Source organism: Lissotriton vulgaris, chromosome 7 (genome assembly GCF_964263255.1).
Source record: "Lissotriton vulgaris chromosome 7, aLisVul1.2, whole genome shotgun sequence".
In the NCBI taxonomy this organism is placed as follows: domain Eukaryota; kingdom Metazoa; phylum Chordata; class Amphibia; order Caudata; family Salamandridae; genus Lissotriton; species Lissotriton vulgaris.
Genome location: NC_141695.1, coordinates 699,693,290 through 699,709,120, shown reverse-complemented (window position 1 = coordinate 699,709,120; position 15,831 = coordinate 699,693,290). Strand labels below are relative to the sequence as shown.

At 44.2% G+C, this 15,831-nt stretch overlaps 1 protein-coding gene across 2 annotated transcripts in view; it reads right to left on the bottom strand.

The window, feature by feature from the left end:
• PSMD12 (proteasome 26S subunit, non-ATPase 12) overlaps positions 1–15,831 on the bottom strand; it is a 274,307-nt gene that overhangs the window by 25,046 nt on the left and 233,430 nt on the right. For both annotated transcript variants that reach the window (XM_086930933.1, XM_086930934.1), the window contains exon 8: positions 8,414–8,526. In XM_086930933.1, the coding sequence (XP_086787059.1) occupies positions 8,414–8,526 (113 nt within the window). The remainder of the gene's footprint in view (positions 1–8,413; positions 8,527–15,831) is intronic.

Here is a 15,831-nt window from a genome sequence, read left to right as displayed (position 1 = left end):
CTACCCAATTGCATCACACCTGGTTCAAAACTTTGAGAATAAGGACCAACATGTCTTCTCTTACCATGGGATTGATCACATAAAACCTGATCCTCGTGGTGGAAACAGATTGTTAACATTGAGAAAGCGTGAAGTACTTTGGCTGATTAGATTGAAAGCAGTGGAATGTGGCCTCAATGTCGACCATGAGTTTGAGTTTTACCTAGGAAACTGAAATAACATGAAAGGTACTAGTGTGAAACTTATAGAAAACAAGTTTGGTGCCAATTTTGTTTTGTTTATTTTATCCCAACACAGAAAACTCTATAGAACGAGAAAGTTTATTGATACATTAATCAAGCACATATTTATTTCTTGTATATATGGATGTTAGAAATCAAAGGACAATGTAACGTTATTGAACCTACTACCTCCCTGGAATGTTTTTATGCTATGAACACGACAATATGACAAACGAAAAACATGACAACAGGGAAAGGGCTGTGGTTAACCTGAGGACCCCTGCGGCTTCCAGGTTCAGGAGTGAGTTGAAATGAGAGGAATTGATACAAAGATTACCAATATTATAAAAGATACTCGAGACGAATAATCCGTCACGATTACCATCGTCCGATATACATTAGTAAATGTGAGACAATATCATAAGAAGCAGACAATTACTTGTATATTCTGCAGACAATGCACTTTTAATTCGTTTACCATTTCTGTGGCTAACTGCAACAAACGATTAATAATGACAACGAGGGCCTACTAATAAAACATAAATCAAGAATTGGATCTAAATATATGTGAAAGGTCGTAAAAATATACAGTGCTAATATCCCATTAAGTATCGACATTAATAATATTTTAATATAAGACAATATCCTGAGTATGGATTTATAGTCTTTAATTATGCCCATTGAAAGATGGAGTGCCGACAAACCCCGAGTTTATAGTATTTCCGCCGGGTTTGAGGATAATTATAATAAGACATTACAAGATGGCGCCCGTACGGTTAGCTATAAAATGACATTTCAAGATGGCGCCCGTGCAGAACGCCAAAGTCGGATCGCTACGGACACATAAACGGTGAGTGCAGGGAACAGTTTGGAGCTCTAGGGATTATATTAGTAAAGATTTAGACTTCATGAGTGTACCTTTCTTTCTTTAGACACGGACACGTGTTGAGGACACTCGCGATTGAAGAAACTATTAGAGAAGAGAAATCATGGGTACACACCAATACTAATGTGAAAGGTGAGACCTGCATAGTGTATATGTTTACCGGTTGTTGAGACTTTATGGGATATGACTAGAAGCTGTCATACGTCCAACGAATATTACTGACAGCGATGTTAATTCACTTTAGGAACTTATACGACTTATCCCCTTACTTGGATGTTATATAACTTGAAACAGAGGATTACGGGGAATTCAATTACTTAAACGCGCATGAAAATCACTTCAAAAAATTACTTCACAAATTGGTGAGTTAAAATCATTGGTCTATGTATATTACACTTAATTAAATTAGACTGATGTTTGTTACTATTGGAGCTATCAAGCAATGAATATTTAGCATTGATAGCACTATTGATTTACTTATAGGAGTTGGCACATACGAAGCAAACCACAGGACTAGGACGAGGTCCTGTATCTATCAGATAAAATTACACGTTGTCACCAATAACTTGATACATCTATCTTAAAATAGGTGAGTTATTGATTAGATTTATATCATTACAAGTTTGTGAACCTGGCACCTATGGGTGTTATCGGGGACCACAGCCCTATACCCTATACCCTATACTTTTGACTCATATAAAATTAGAGTCGGTTAGGTTTTGAAATGTAAATGGTTTATGCCACGTTATGCGAAGATCACGATTTTGGTACACATGTTCCTTCTTTTGTAAAATTAAGTGTGTAAATACTTGCAACCGTATATAAGATTATGGCTAAGGCTGAAAAACAATTTTCAATTGAATTTCCTTTTACGTTGAAAAGTGTAGAATATGGTTTGTTTTGCAATTATGAATTTTGTAAATTATGACTTATTGTAAATATTTGGGTTGCAGCCCTGAAGAAGTCAATTTGTCCTACACGGACTTGACGAAACACGTGTTGGCTGCGAATTATCATTTGATGTGAACTGGATTTGAATTTGAAGGAAGACTGGACATTAAATGGAATAGTGAAAACTATATAAAGACTCTTTTTGATATTGAATGAGTGCTCGGAGGAACGCAGTAACTGTTTGGACCATTGGTTTGTCTTGGAGGCTGTGGTAACCAGCCCCCCATCTCTTCCTGAGCACCACGTTTATATAATTGTTGGATTACTTATACCTGGACTCTTTGCTGTGCGCTCTTATTAGCCGTTACCATTGTTTGCTGTATCTACACAGTAGTGTTTTGTAAATGTGTGTGTGGTAGACCATGTGGCTGCTCTACTTATGTCTTCTAAGGGAATATTTCAAAGGAAAGCCATGAAGGCCCCCAACTTTCGGGTGGAGTGGGCCCGCGGGGGGTACCGTTAAAGTGCGCTTGGCTTTTTCATAGCACATTTGAATGCACTTAACGATCCACCTGGCTATACCTGCTTTGGAAATGGGGTTGCCTTCGTGTTGTGGCAAAAAGGCAACAAACAGTTGTTTCGTTTTCCGAAAATCCTTGGTCCTATCAATGTAGTATATTAAAGCTCTCTTGATGTCTGGTGTGTGGAGCATCCTCTCCGCCACTGACTCAGGATTTTGGAAGAACACAGGCAGTTCAATAGTCTGATTGATATGGAACTGTGAAACTACCTTGGGAAGAAATTTAGGGTTAGTGCGAAGCACCACCCTGTTGGAGTGAATTTGTATGAATGGCTCTTGGATAGTTAGTGCCTGGAGTTCACTAACGCGTTCCTGATAGTGATGTAATCACTATCAGGAAAGCCACTTTCCACGTCAAGAACTGAATCTCGCAGGAATGTAGAGGCTCAAAAGGTGGACCCATCAGTCTGGTGAGGACCACATTTAGGTTCCATTCAGGAACTGGCGGGGTACGGGGAGGAATGACTCGTTTGAGTCCTTCCAGAAAAGCTTTAATGGCAGGCACTCTGAAAAGGGAGAGATGCTGCCTGTTTTGTAGATAAGCTGCTATTGCGGACAAATGTATACGAATGAAAGCATAGGCCAGATTGCATTTGTATAGATGTAACAGATAACAAATGATGTTGTGAGTAGACGCGTCTAGCGGGTTGATGTTGTGGTCAGCACAATAAATTACAAATCTCTTCCATTTCGCCGCATAGCATGCTCTGGTGGTGGGCTTTCTTGCCTCCCTTATGATATCCATACAGCCTGGAGGCAAATTCAGGTAGCCAAATTCTAAGACCTCAGGAGCTAGATCACCAGGTTGAGCTGTTGCGGATCTGGGTGCTGAATGTCGCCATGGCTCTGCGTCAAAAGCCTGGGTGTGAGGTGCAGCCTTTGATGCGGTACCACGGATAGTTCTAGAAACGTGGTGTACCATGGTTGGCGTGCCCACGTTGGAGCAACCAGGATGAACGTCATCGAGTGTTGCTTCAGCTTGCGTGCCACCAGCGGTATTAGAGGTGCTGGGGGAAAAGCGTACGCAAATCTGCCTGACCAGTTGATCCATATCGCATTGCCCTACGACTGTGGGTGTGGGATCCTGGCGGCAAAGCTTCGGCATTTGGCGTTCTCCTTTGTGGCGAACAGGTCTATGTCTGGATGACCCCACTGCTGGAGTACTGATGGATGTATCTCCCACTCGTGCATTTGGTGGCTGTACCCGCTGAGAACATCCGCCATCTGATTGTCCTTGCCTGGGAGGTGTTCCGCCATGAGGAAGATGTTCCTCTGAATGGCCCAATTCCATATGCTCTGAGCCAGATGAGACAACTGTGGAGAGTGTGTTCCTCTTGGTTTCTCAATGTAGTACATGGCTATCATGCTGTCCGTCCGGATCAACACGACCTTGTTGCACATATGTACCTTGAATGCTTTCATTGCTATGAAGATAGCCATCAGCTCTAGAAGGTTGATGTGCATCTTCTTTTGCTGCGTTGTCCATAGTCCCTGCACTGTGTAGTGGAGTACATGAGCTCCCCAACCCTGGAGAGATGCGTCCGTTGTCAGAATGATCTGTGGCACAGTCTCCTGGAACGGTCGTCACTTGCAAAGGTTTTGTGGATTCCACCAATGCAGAGAGTTGTATGCACGACCGGTAACCAACACTAGGTCTTTCAACTGTCCGTGAGCCTCATTCCACTGACGTGCTAAGCACTCCTGAAGCGGACGCATATGTAGTCTCGCATGCGGGACTATGAAGATGCAGGAGGCCATCATGCCTATCAACTGCATGAACACTCGTGCCTGAAGCGAGTGTTGCGGCCTGAATTTCTGTATTAGCAATTGAATGCTGTTGATCCTCACTGAATTTGGCTGTGCTTTGGCTGCCAGAGTGTCTATTGTTGCGCCCAGATACTGCCGTACGTGGGCGGGCTGAAGGTGGGACTTTGGGTAATTCAGTGAGAATCCCAGATCGTGAAGAAGGTGAATGGTGTGGGACATGTGGGCGGCACACTGCTGGGCCGACTTTGCTTGGATAAGCCAGTCGTCCAGATAAGGATAGACGTGAATGTTCTGTCTCCGTAGGTGTGCAGCCACTGTCGCCAGGCACTTTGTAAACACCCTGGGTGCCGTCGTCACTCCGAAAGGGAGGACCTTGAATTGGTAATGCTGATTCTGAATGGTGAATCGGAGGTATTTTCTGTGTGACGGGTGTAGCGGAATATGAAAGTATGCATCCTTCAGATCTAATGTTGCGAGGAAATCTCCCTGACTGAGCAAGGGTAGAACCTGCTGCAATGTTAGCATGTGAAAGTGTTTTGAAAGAATGTACTGGTTTAGGGGTCTGAGGTGCAATATGGGTCTGAGGGACCCGTCCTTTTTTGGGATCAAGAAGTACAGTGAGTACACTCCTGTGCCTCTTTCTTCCACAGGCAAGAGCTCGATTGCTCCTTTTTGTAGCATGACGAGTACCTCCTGCTGCAATAAGTGCAAATGCTCTGTGGACATAGGACGGTGTCTTGGGGGTATGTTGGGTGGAGTGGATGTTAACTCCAGACAATAACCGTACTGGATAAGCTTTGTGACCCACCTGTCTGTGGGGATGGACTTCCAGACCGACAGGAACTGTTGGAGTCTCCCCCCGACCGGTGTTGTATGGTCGGGGGGCAGGGACAAGGCGTCACTGTTAGTGGCGGAGGACCTGGAGCTGTTGTTTCCACGACCTCTGCCCTTGGCACTGTTTCCGCGATAGCCAGCTCTACTTTGTTTGGTGTATGTGGTTTGCGTGCCACTTTCATTGTACTGTGTTTGCTGGACAGCTGGCCTCTGATAACACCTCTATTGCTTGAGCGACGAAAAGAACCACCCCTGAACTGCTGCGACTGGAGAGCCCCCATAGACTTTGCAGTCTCAGTGTCCTTCTTGATTTTTTCCAAGGTGGTGTCCACCTCTGGGCCGAATAAATGATCAGGGTTTACCGGCTGATTCAGTATGGTGGTCTGTACCTCTGGCTTGAACCTGGAGACTCTGAGCCAGGCATGTCGCCTCAACATGACACTTGTGTTAACGGCCGTGGCCGCAGTGTCCGCTGCGTCCAGTGCACATTTGATATGAGCTTCCCTTCCTGTATGAGCATCTCTGCTGCCTCCTTATACTCATCTGGCAAGTGTTGTAACAGGGTCTCAAGTGTACCATAATGGGCCCTGTCATATCTGGCTAAGAGTGCCTGAGTGTTTGAAATGCGCCAGATATTGGCCGCTTGAGCTGCCACCCTTTTCCCTGATGCTTCTATCACTTTAGATTCTTTATCAGGGGGAGGAGCATAACCCGTTGTTTGTGAGTTAGCCCCCTTCCGGGCATTAGAAACAACCAGAGAGTCCAACGGCAACTGTCCCTTGATGTAGGTAGGGTCCCCAGGCGCCGGTTTGTACTTCTTTTCAATTCTGGGGTTTATCACCCTGGCCCTTGTAGGCTCCTTAAATATCTCTCCAGCATGTTTCAAGACACCCTTCAGCATAGGCAGGGTCTTGACAGTCCTCTCTGATGTGGAAAAGGTGTCAAACAGAAAATCCACTTCAATAGGGTCAGCATGGAGCTGGACATCATGATTTTTGGCTGCCCTTTCAATAAGTGCATTAAACGCCGCTGAGTCTTCAGGAGGCGATGTTTTTACAGCATACACATGAGTGTCTGGGGCAGAGTGTGGATCCCCTGGGTCAGCAGCGTCCACCCAGGGTTCATTATGATCGTCTGGATCAGTGTCTACAGGATAGCTGTACTCCTCATTGTCACCTTCCCCTGTCTCCACATCAGAGTAAGTGAGCGAGACATCTTGGTCACGTGGAGAAATAGGTTCTACAAGAACGGGTGTTGTAGTAGAATCCTTCTTTTTCAATGGGATTTTATATGACTCCATAGGCTGTTCCGGGGCGATCTTTCATTTATAAATAGAAAGTCTGCCTGTGTCAGCATCGATGAATTGTTCCTGTTGCTCTTCAAGAAAGGATTGTCGATGCTTTGTGGCCGGTACCACAGTTGTGGGCTTTGGCCCCATGGACACCTTCTTGGCCGCTTCGACGGCCATCTTAGGGGCGAAGGCCTTCGGTACCACTTTCGGCGGCAGCGTGAACTGGATGGGCGACAACGTCTTTTGAGGTTTACTGGCAGGCTTTGGAGGTGGGGTATCCTTCGGTCCGACAGCCGAAGCCTTCTCCTTAATTTGCTTCAGCGAGTCCGCCACCTGCCTCGAGAAGGAGGCGGACGGCAGGCGTGGACTCAAGGGTTGTACCACTTTTAGCCTTGTCTGGTCGACGCGTAGGATCGAGAACCTTCTGAGCTCCGAGTCCTTTGTCGGTGTTGACTGTCTTCGGCGCCGATTTTTTCATGTCGACGTCCTTGACCAGTGCTTTCGGTGTGCCAGTCTTCGGCTCGACTCCCTTTAGCGACCGCGCTGGGTCGATAACACCTTTATGCTTAGTCGGTGCCGATAGTTCAGAGGACTTCGAGCCGACCAAAGCAATGCGCACCTTCGGTTTCGATTTCGCCTCTAGTGCTTTGGGTTGCGTAGACACCGAAGCTTTCTCTTTCGGTTTCGATTTGGCAACTGGCGGCTCTTTAGAAGTGTCCGAAGCCGGGCCCGAAGGCGGGGCTGTAGAACCCAGTGGAAGATCTTGGGTAAGGCCATGTGGCGATCCCTCGACCTGAGCCTTATGAAGTGTCTTAGCCCCAGTATCCGGTTGTGGGCCTAGCTCCTCGCTTAAGCTATCTACCATGGCCCCAAAGGCCCCATCGTCGTCTCCTACCTTTTCGACAACGTCTTCAGTATCGACCATCTCAATATCAGCGTCATAGCTGGAGTCGATCTCCGATGCGGGATCAGACAGGTTCTCTCGAACCTCCGGCTCTGCTCCCTCATCGTCCTCGGCATCGAAGATGTTCACAGGGTCAGGTGCCGTCTGCTGGGCTTCCTTGCGCGCTGCGCGTCGAAGTCGAATCGTCTTCTTGGATCGGAAACGGGAACAAGCCATACAGCCGGCTTCATCGTGATCCGGCGACAGGCACTTGTTGCACACCGGGTGGACGTCAATGTGAGGATATTTCGAGTTGCACATGGGGCATCTTTTGAACGGGCTCCATTCCATGATGGTTCGTCAATAAGGCCTCTGGCGTCGACCGGGCCTTCAGTGCTGAAAAGCCACGCGGCTCCTCTAGATGTCCGGCTCGGGAACTGAGCTGGAACAGAACTGGGCACCGATCGCAAGACAATACCAACGATAAACTAAAGGCCTTTTGGCCAAAGAGAAAGTTTTTTTATCGATTCCGAACTTGAGTGAACCAATATGCATCCGAACCCAATGGCGGAAAAAAACAATCTGGGGATGGAGTCGATGCCCATGCGCACTGTAGTCCAGGGGAGGAACCACCTATCTTGTGATACTTCGAAGACTCTTCCAGGACAACAATGTGCGATCATCCAGACCCAACACTAGGCGGCGATCTATGCACAGATATGAATTCAGCAGCCCACATGCCTCGAACCTCAATAGATTGGTTGAAATGAAAGGTAGGAATACCTTTAGCTAGAAATCCCCTCCAACCCTTCCACTTAATACACCACAACCATCTCCCCAATTAAAAATAAGTTATTTCAAATGGAAAGAAGAGACCTGGAAGTTTAACAAAGTGCACCACAACGTATATTGTACTCCCAACCCCCCCCCCCAACCCCCCCACACACAGTTGTTTTATTTCAGTGTAAACAGGTCAAACCAGAAGCACCAAACAGTGACACAGCACACTTGCGATTGTTTGGAAAATTTATATAATGAATGAAATCCATTGTATACTTACTTGTACTTCGGAATATCATCCAACTTTTTGTCACCGTTTATTCTATGTACCAAATCAGACTGTTCATTATCATAGGGTGCCAAAATAACGTAGAGCACAGCACTCTTTAAGGCCTACACAAAACAGAATAAATACATAATTTAAACACAAATAAAAAAACTTTTTAAAAAATGTATTTGTATGAACATTTTTGGAGAATGTTTATTTGCCAGATTCATCAGAGTTACTGGGTGTAAACACTCATGTAGTGCCCCATGGTTGATTTTCTCACAACATACAGGAGTCAATAGCCTGGCCAGGAGAATTGGTGTGGGGTGGGATCCCTTTTCAATTGCCTCTCTAGTCTGTAGACACAGTCTTTGCGTGGGGTGATGCTCCTCACAGCAGGGTAATCTCCAGCCTGGGGCACAATGAGATGTGGACTATTTGTCTTTGCAGTTGTTGATAACCAGGCGCAGTGATCGGGAAAGAGAAAAAGGTGGTTTTACCTTCTCACTCTGAACAAATACTGCAGCCCCCTTGAAAAGGCAGTGCTATAGGAGGACTAGTCAGGAGACCCACATTGGATAAGGACCAAATTGATTTCCTATTGGAGCCCGGTCTCCTTTGTCCTCGCTTCACTGTCTAGGTCTCCTCCCTATGATATTTTCACTGTCTGAGAAAACAATCATCTCCCCAGTCTTGTGCACAGAAACTAGCAAGGGGCTTTCAAAGAAATGGAACTCAAAGGCCTTCATCACTCTGCTACGCTTGTATGTACAATGCACATACAATGGCCACAAACAAACAGGCACAACAGGCACTTGGATAGGGTTGGGTGACAAAACAAGGTTTAAATCTGACATTGGTTAAACGCTCTCAGCCAGTGCAAAATAACTGTTTAGTGAGCGAGTGAAAAATTGTTTATTATAGAATAGTGAGAGAAGATCTTTTTCCGGCGCCAACTGACCTTGTGCAGCATGCAGACCCTGTACGAAGGTTTGGAAACTCCAGACTATGTTTAAAAGGACCATCCTAGGCTTGGCACACAACAAGCTAGTGATCATAATGTTTAAATGATGTGTACACTGTTTAAGTTGTCTGCCCTAGATACGGAGCATTAACTATAAAGTTTTTAGGTCAAGCGTAGTCAGTGCATGCACGGTCTCTCGAGACATGATGCATCTCCTCTGAGGGGCTTCAGTACACCTATCATTTTTCACACAAATTTTGTTCTCAATTTATACTGAAAATGTTTCAATACTAAAATTGGGAGCCTCTGAATTAATCATTACTGGAGCCTGTTGAAATATTCACACTGTTAAACATGTATGACTTTTCTCTCCACATATCCATTTGCACATCTTACATCTCTTATCTTTCGCACCCTCTTTTCACTCTATGTTGAATGCATTTTCATTGACACGGTTAACCTTGTTTTTTTGTACCCTGTGCCACCACCATGCAGAGAACTTGATGTCTAAACTATGTGATAGGGGGTACCCTAAAAAAATTAGTAAAAAACTGCATAAGAAGAGCCCAGTGGACCCCTAGAGAGACACTCTTGGAACGAAAAAAGAAGTCCGATTTGAAACGACAAGTTTGTGTCACCACTTTTTGCCCAAATGCCAACCAGCTCAAACGAGTCATCGGACAAAACTGGCACCTGGTAAAGAACTTGGATGCTAGTTGAAAAGAACTTCCTCTTTTTGCTTTCAAGAAGGAAAGCAGTGTAGCTAATCATATAGTACGAGCAGCCATGCCAGCCCCGATAAAACCTACGCTACGCCAAATGATGGGCATGTCCCCAGTGACAGGACACCACAAATGTGGCACCGGTCTATGTTGTGAATCTACACTGGAAGGGTCATTATTCCAGCATAATGGAATTTCATGGAAGCACGATGCCTTTAGTAACTGCAAATCAAAGTTTGTAGTATACGGAATAAAATGCCCCTGCGAACGCCTCTATATAGGAAAAACAAACCAAGAGGTCCGCCAACGCATTTCCCAACACAAATCAAGACTAAAAAGAAAAGTGGAAAATGCCCCATTGGTCCACCATTGGACAAGAATGCAACATCAAATCAGTGACCTGAGGTGGACTGTCATATATAGGGTTAAAAAAGATCCCCGAGGAGGTGACTGGAACCTTAAATTGTCTAAAAGAGAGGCATTCCTCATAGTAAAATTAGATACGGCTACATCAGGCCTGAACGAACTGAGCGAAATCTTTAAACTATAATAGGCTTTGTATCACTTGACCACAACTGTTCCCACTTCGACTTACACACGTTATTGATGCCTATAACCCTATGGGCGTTTGTATACAGCCTTCTGAATCTTTTGACATACACCCATTGATATAAACTGAGGACCCGTCCAGGTCTTTATAGTCTATCGTGTGTTGAGAAGTGTAGATACATGCCAATCCTTCCATCCAATCTTTCGGCACTAGCCCCCTGCGATAAATATAGGATCAGCTCACTCTTTTGTCGGACTCTGGATTGAGCGCTTTTTATTCCTGTAAATGCCCTGTTTTTGATTATGTTTAATAAAAATTGTTCTTAGCCTTTGTATCTAAACAGGCTACAGCTTTGAGTAGGCTGAGCCCCCATGCTGACCGTAAACGGCTTTTCCCGTAAGTGCCCCCTTTTTCAAATATGTTTCTTTAAAATATTATTCTTAGCCGCTTTATCTAAACAGGCTATAGCTTTAAGTAGGCTGCGTTCTCACACCTGCTGCAAACTGCTTTTCCGCCGCAACTCACGCCCTTAAAAAGGAACACTTTCTCGTCCGTGTTTGTAGGACGCATGCGCGAAGGTATAGCGCCGACAAGAACGCCATCGGTCCAACGGATGCATGATTGAGAAGTAAGTGTACCCTACCCTCCTCATTCGGCAACGTTGTAAGCTTGTACCCACTCTGTAAATAATATATGCCCCGTTTTTATTGTAGTGCATTTGTAAACTGCTACTACACAGGCGCTGATTGTTCCCTCTATCTCAAACGAGTTTGGGCCATATTTTGAATTTCGCATTCCTTGCGGTAAGCTCCTGTCATATTAAAGAAATTATGTCAATCCCAATTTCTATAACTATCCCGCAATTTACAGACCTTTTTTGTATTGGTTTCCTTTAGTGAGCCCGCTAAATAAACTCTTCAAACGTTACAAGTATTGGGCCCTCCTCACGTTCGGACACCACGACTCTGACTCCGGTAATACGCTCAATGTTTTAGTGACATTAATCCTTGTTGAACCACCACCAAGTGTAATTTTCTACTATGCAAACATTTTTTCTATACCATTTATTGCAGTAGTAATTCGCCCAACGTCCAGCGGTCCGTGTCCATCCTCAGTCCTTGAAGGTCTTTAGGTTCGGAAGACCGGTAAGTTTCCCTTCGCTTAGACAATTAATCTTATTAGGTTTATGGACTCACCCTGTGTTTCCTTTCTTCTTCTTTTTTCTTTTTATCATAGAAAGGGCTGCGGAACTAGTTTTATCCCCGTCCAGCCCCGAAACGAAAATTAGTTACATTAGGGGTGAGAATTCTTACAGGAACTTTTTTCGCATTTATTCTAAGCAACTCCTACGTTCAATTCTAAATGGAGTTTATTGTTTTTCAAACAGGTATCCATCCTTTTCTTCGCTGCGTTCAAGCACCACTCTAAGGGCACACCCGAAGAGATACTTTCCACTTTAGTGTAGAAGGTGAGTAAAACTAGGCATCTAACTAGTTGTCACGAAGTAATCTTTGCCCTAGTGCACCAAACACCGAACGGAACAGTCAAGCCTACCTTTATGTCGTTCATTTTCAGGCTCAAATCTACATCTTAAAAAACTGTGGTCCCTTTCACATGTCCAGAATCTTCAGAAAAATTAGGTAAGCCGTTGAGGGCACGCTTGAGTCGTCTGGCAATCCTCCCTGTTGTCTTCTCCTGATTTGAATGAAATAGTTGTCCAATTCGTGTCACTTACAATTTCTTTCTTTCATTGTTTTATTATTTTTTTCAGATATTCCATTAGGCCCTGATGAGAATCCCCAACAAATTGGTGGGATTCGAAACGCGTAGGCCTTGCCACATACTGGTCTGCGAGAGCCGCCTGGTATCTAACGAATCAACCCTGCAGCTCCGTGTTGTACATTACCTAGGAGTAATAATTCCAATGAGCTTTGACCACTTTGTCTGATATAGAGGAATGTACAAGGAACAAAAATTGGTTATCCCATTATTACTGTAAAATATTGGCAGACCTTGGCTATTTTCTCTCATTTTTCTGTATTGCTTTGTGTATATATATTGTATTATATGCTTTGTGTTGTCTTTTGGACTGTGAGTGCGATATGGTTGGCTGTGACATGCGTGTAACTTTGAATGAATGATTAATGTATAGTTATATTCCAATGTCTTAGGTGTCTTTTTTAAGAGAAGCTTTTTTGTGTATTATAAACTGAAAAAAACTTTTGAAAAACGTATTTCTTTAAAAATCTGTGAAAATAAAAAGCCATTAACTAGCAATTTCCACTCTTGAATTCCTCTTCTAGTTTTGGATGTTTATTTACTTACTTTAAACCACTTATATCAGTACTGGCAACCCTGTTTGTTTTTATAAGGATGGTATATTAACAGGCTTATCACATTCTTCTTATGTGCTGTTAACTTTAGGGCCACCTTAGAAATTGTGAGATTTTAGCTACAAGTGCCTATTCTTGTGAGTTTCCTATTTCAGTGCTTTTGCGCTAACATCTTTGTGGGTTCATGTTTTTTAACCACTGTGATATTAGTGCAAAGGACTTTTTTTTTTTTTAGCAAGCAACGAGCTTCAGTGAAGTTACATGTATTGGAGGCATGTTTCAGCAGGCACGGTATACAGCTGCCACTTAAGGAAATAGTATGCCAAGTTATTATTTGCTTCTCACACATTTGTATTTTTTTTTTAGCTTCTCATTTGACACTACACCGTTGTTTTAGTCTGTGTTACGGCACTACATAAAGAATGTAGGGATGGTTGATTAAGAGTTGCCTTTAACACTTTTTTTCACTTAGCCTACATTTAGCTGGTGCAAAACGCAATGGTACCAGCATGCTGCACAGAAGATGGACACATTCTGCGAGGTGCAGCCCTTTTGATGTTTCTTACACGAACTCACCAGCACAATTTTCATGCACAAAAACTATTCACTCTCTTTCACACCCCATATGTAGTAATAGTATAGCTCTTCAATTCCTGGCAACACGGCACATCTTGCATCCTCCAATTGCTTGCCATCTCAGAAAGCCTCTCTCACACTATACTCCTAAAACCTTGCATGAAAAACTGCCCTTGACTTATTTCTGCTTGATTCTCGTCCTTACTTACTTCAGAGTGACCCTCTCCTTAAAATCCAAAAATCAGCATATCGTATAGTTTCTTACCAGTTGGTGTAGTTTTGCAGCTTGAAGACAATTCACTATGCTGTGCATTATTCCGCCATCTAGTAGTTGGGTCCGGAATTGTAGTATTTCTTCTCTCTTTTTTTTTCCCTTGGCCCAGGTGAGCGTCGACATACCACCATTTGCAGTCCTTCTTGACGTGGACGCGCTTCCTCCGGAAGCTGTCCCCTTTGGTCGCCATCTTCAGATTCTTTTTTCTGGTCTTTTGTTAATCTGGTTTCTTTTAACCTTGTAAAGTTTTTCTTCATCTTTTAATCTCTTTTTTCCTCCTGTCTCCTCTTTCTGGCGGAGATGGGTGGGTTCGCTAGTGAATCCAGAAAGTCTTCAAGCTGCAAAACTACACCGACAGGTAAGAAACTAGATGTTTTGCAGTGTGAATCTTTCTGGATTCACTATGCTGTGCATAGAATTGTAGCGGTTTGTCCTTATTGTGGTGGTTGGGTGGAAGATGAGCACTGGTTACTGAAAATGTGTTGCAAGACCTTCTGTCCCACTTGCGCTTCCTTGTTCAATTGGATATCCACACAGTAGTGCTTAGTGAACGTGTGCACTGAAGAACATGTACCCACTAGGCAAATGTCTTGAATTGATGCGTTGGCTAGAAACGCGATTGTAGCTCCTTTCTTAATTGTTGAGTGAGCATGAGCTGCTCATTGTAATGGTTGAGCTGTCTGTATATGGCAGAGTAGTATGGTTTGTGCAATCTATCGAGAAATTGTATTTTTGGCAACTGGTCGTCCCAAAAAACTGCTGGATGGCGTAGGATGCAAAGAATTGCTTTGTTTTCCTGCACTCTTTTGTCCTTTTTAAATAGTGTATCACTGCCCTCCTGGCGTCCAGTGTGTGCAAGGCCCTCGCTGTGCTTGTAGATGGTTTTTGGGAAAAACTTGGCATTTAAATTGTCTGATTGATGTGGAACTTCGACACCACCTTTGCCATGAAATGGGGTCTGTTCTCATGACAATCCTATCACTGTGTATTTTCAGGTAGGGTTCTTGGAGTGTTTGCGCTTGTAATTCACTCACTCTTTGCAGTGATGTGATAGCTACTAAGAAGGCTGTCTTTAGCGTGAGCATATGCACTGTAGTCTTGTGAATATGCTCAAATGGTGCCTTCATCAATTGTGTTCGGACTACATTGAGGTTCCATGCTGGTGCTGGCATTCTCCTTGGAGGTGCAATCCTTTTTGCTCCTGCTAGGAATCTTTTAACCACCTGTGAAGTGAAGAAACTTTTCCCTGTTTCTCCTCTTGTGTAAGCCACAATTGCCGCTAAGTGAACCCTTAGGGATGTGTAGCTTAGCTTATTCTGTAGTAGTGTTAAGTATCTTAGTACTGTTGATTTCCTCGTAATCCTTGTTTGCGGTTTCTCCCTAATGCACCATTCTGAGAATCTCTTACTTTGCTACGTAGCACTTCCTTGTGGTAGGTCTCCATGCCTCTCTAATTACCGCCATTGTGCTTGCCGGCAGCTTGAGGTGTGGAATTTCTAGGTCTTCAGGAGCCATGGTGCTAGGCTGAGGCTTTCTGCCTCAGGGTGTAGCACTCTTCCGTTTTGCACCGTTCGCAGGTCCTTTCTTGCAGGGAACCTGTGTGCGTGCGTTTGTGCCAGCTCCATGATTTGTGAGAACCAGGTTTGTCTGGCCCACTGATGTGCTATCAGAATTCGCGTCATGTTGCTGAATCTGCATTTGTTCAGTACCCTGTGTAGCAGGGGTATTGGTGGAAAAGCATAGGCAAATGTCCCTGACCAGCTTATCTATAGCTGAGCCCGTCTGCTTCTACATGGTCATTCTCAGGTAGGTGTATCACTAACAGGTCTATTTGCCTGGGGAGTGCCCATCTCCATATTTCCTGCGCGAGCAGTGATAGTGTCGCTGACTGTGTCCCTCCTTGCTTGTTGATGTAGAACATGGTAGTTGTATAGTCTGTTTGTATCAGTACCCTGTGTCCGTACAACTGTTTCTGAAAGGCTTTTGAGGCTAGGAACACGGTCTTGAGTTC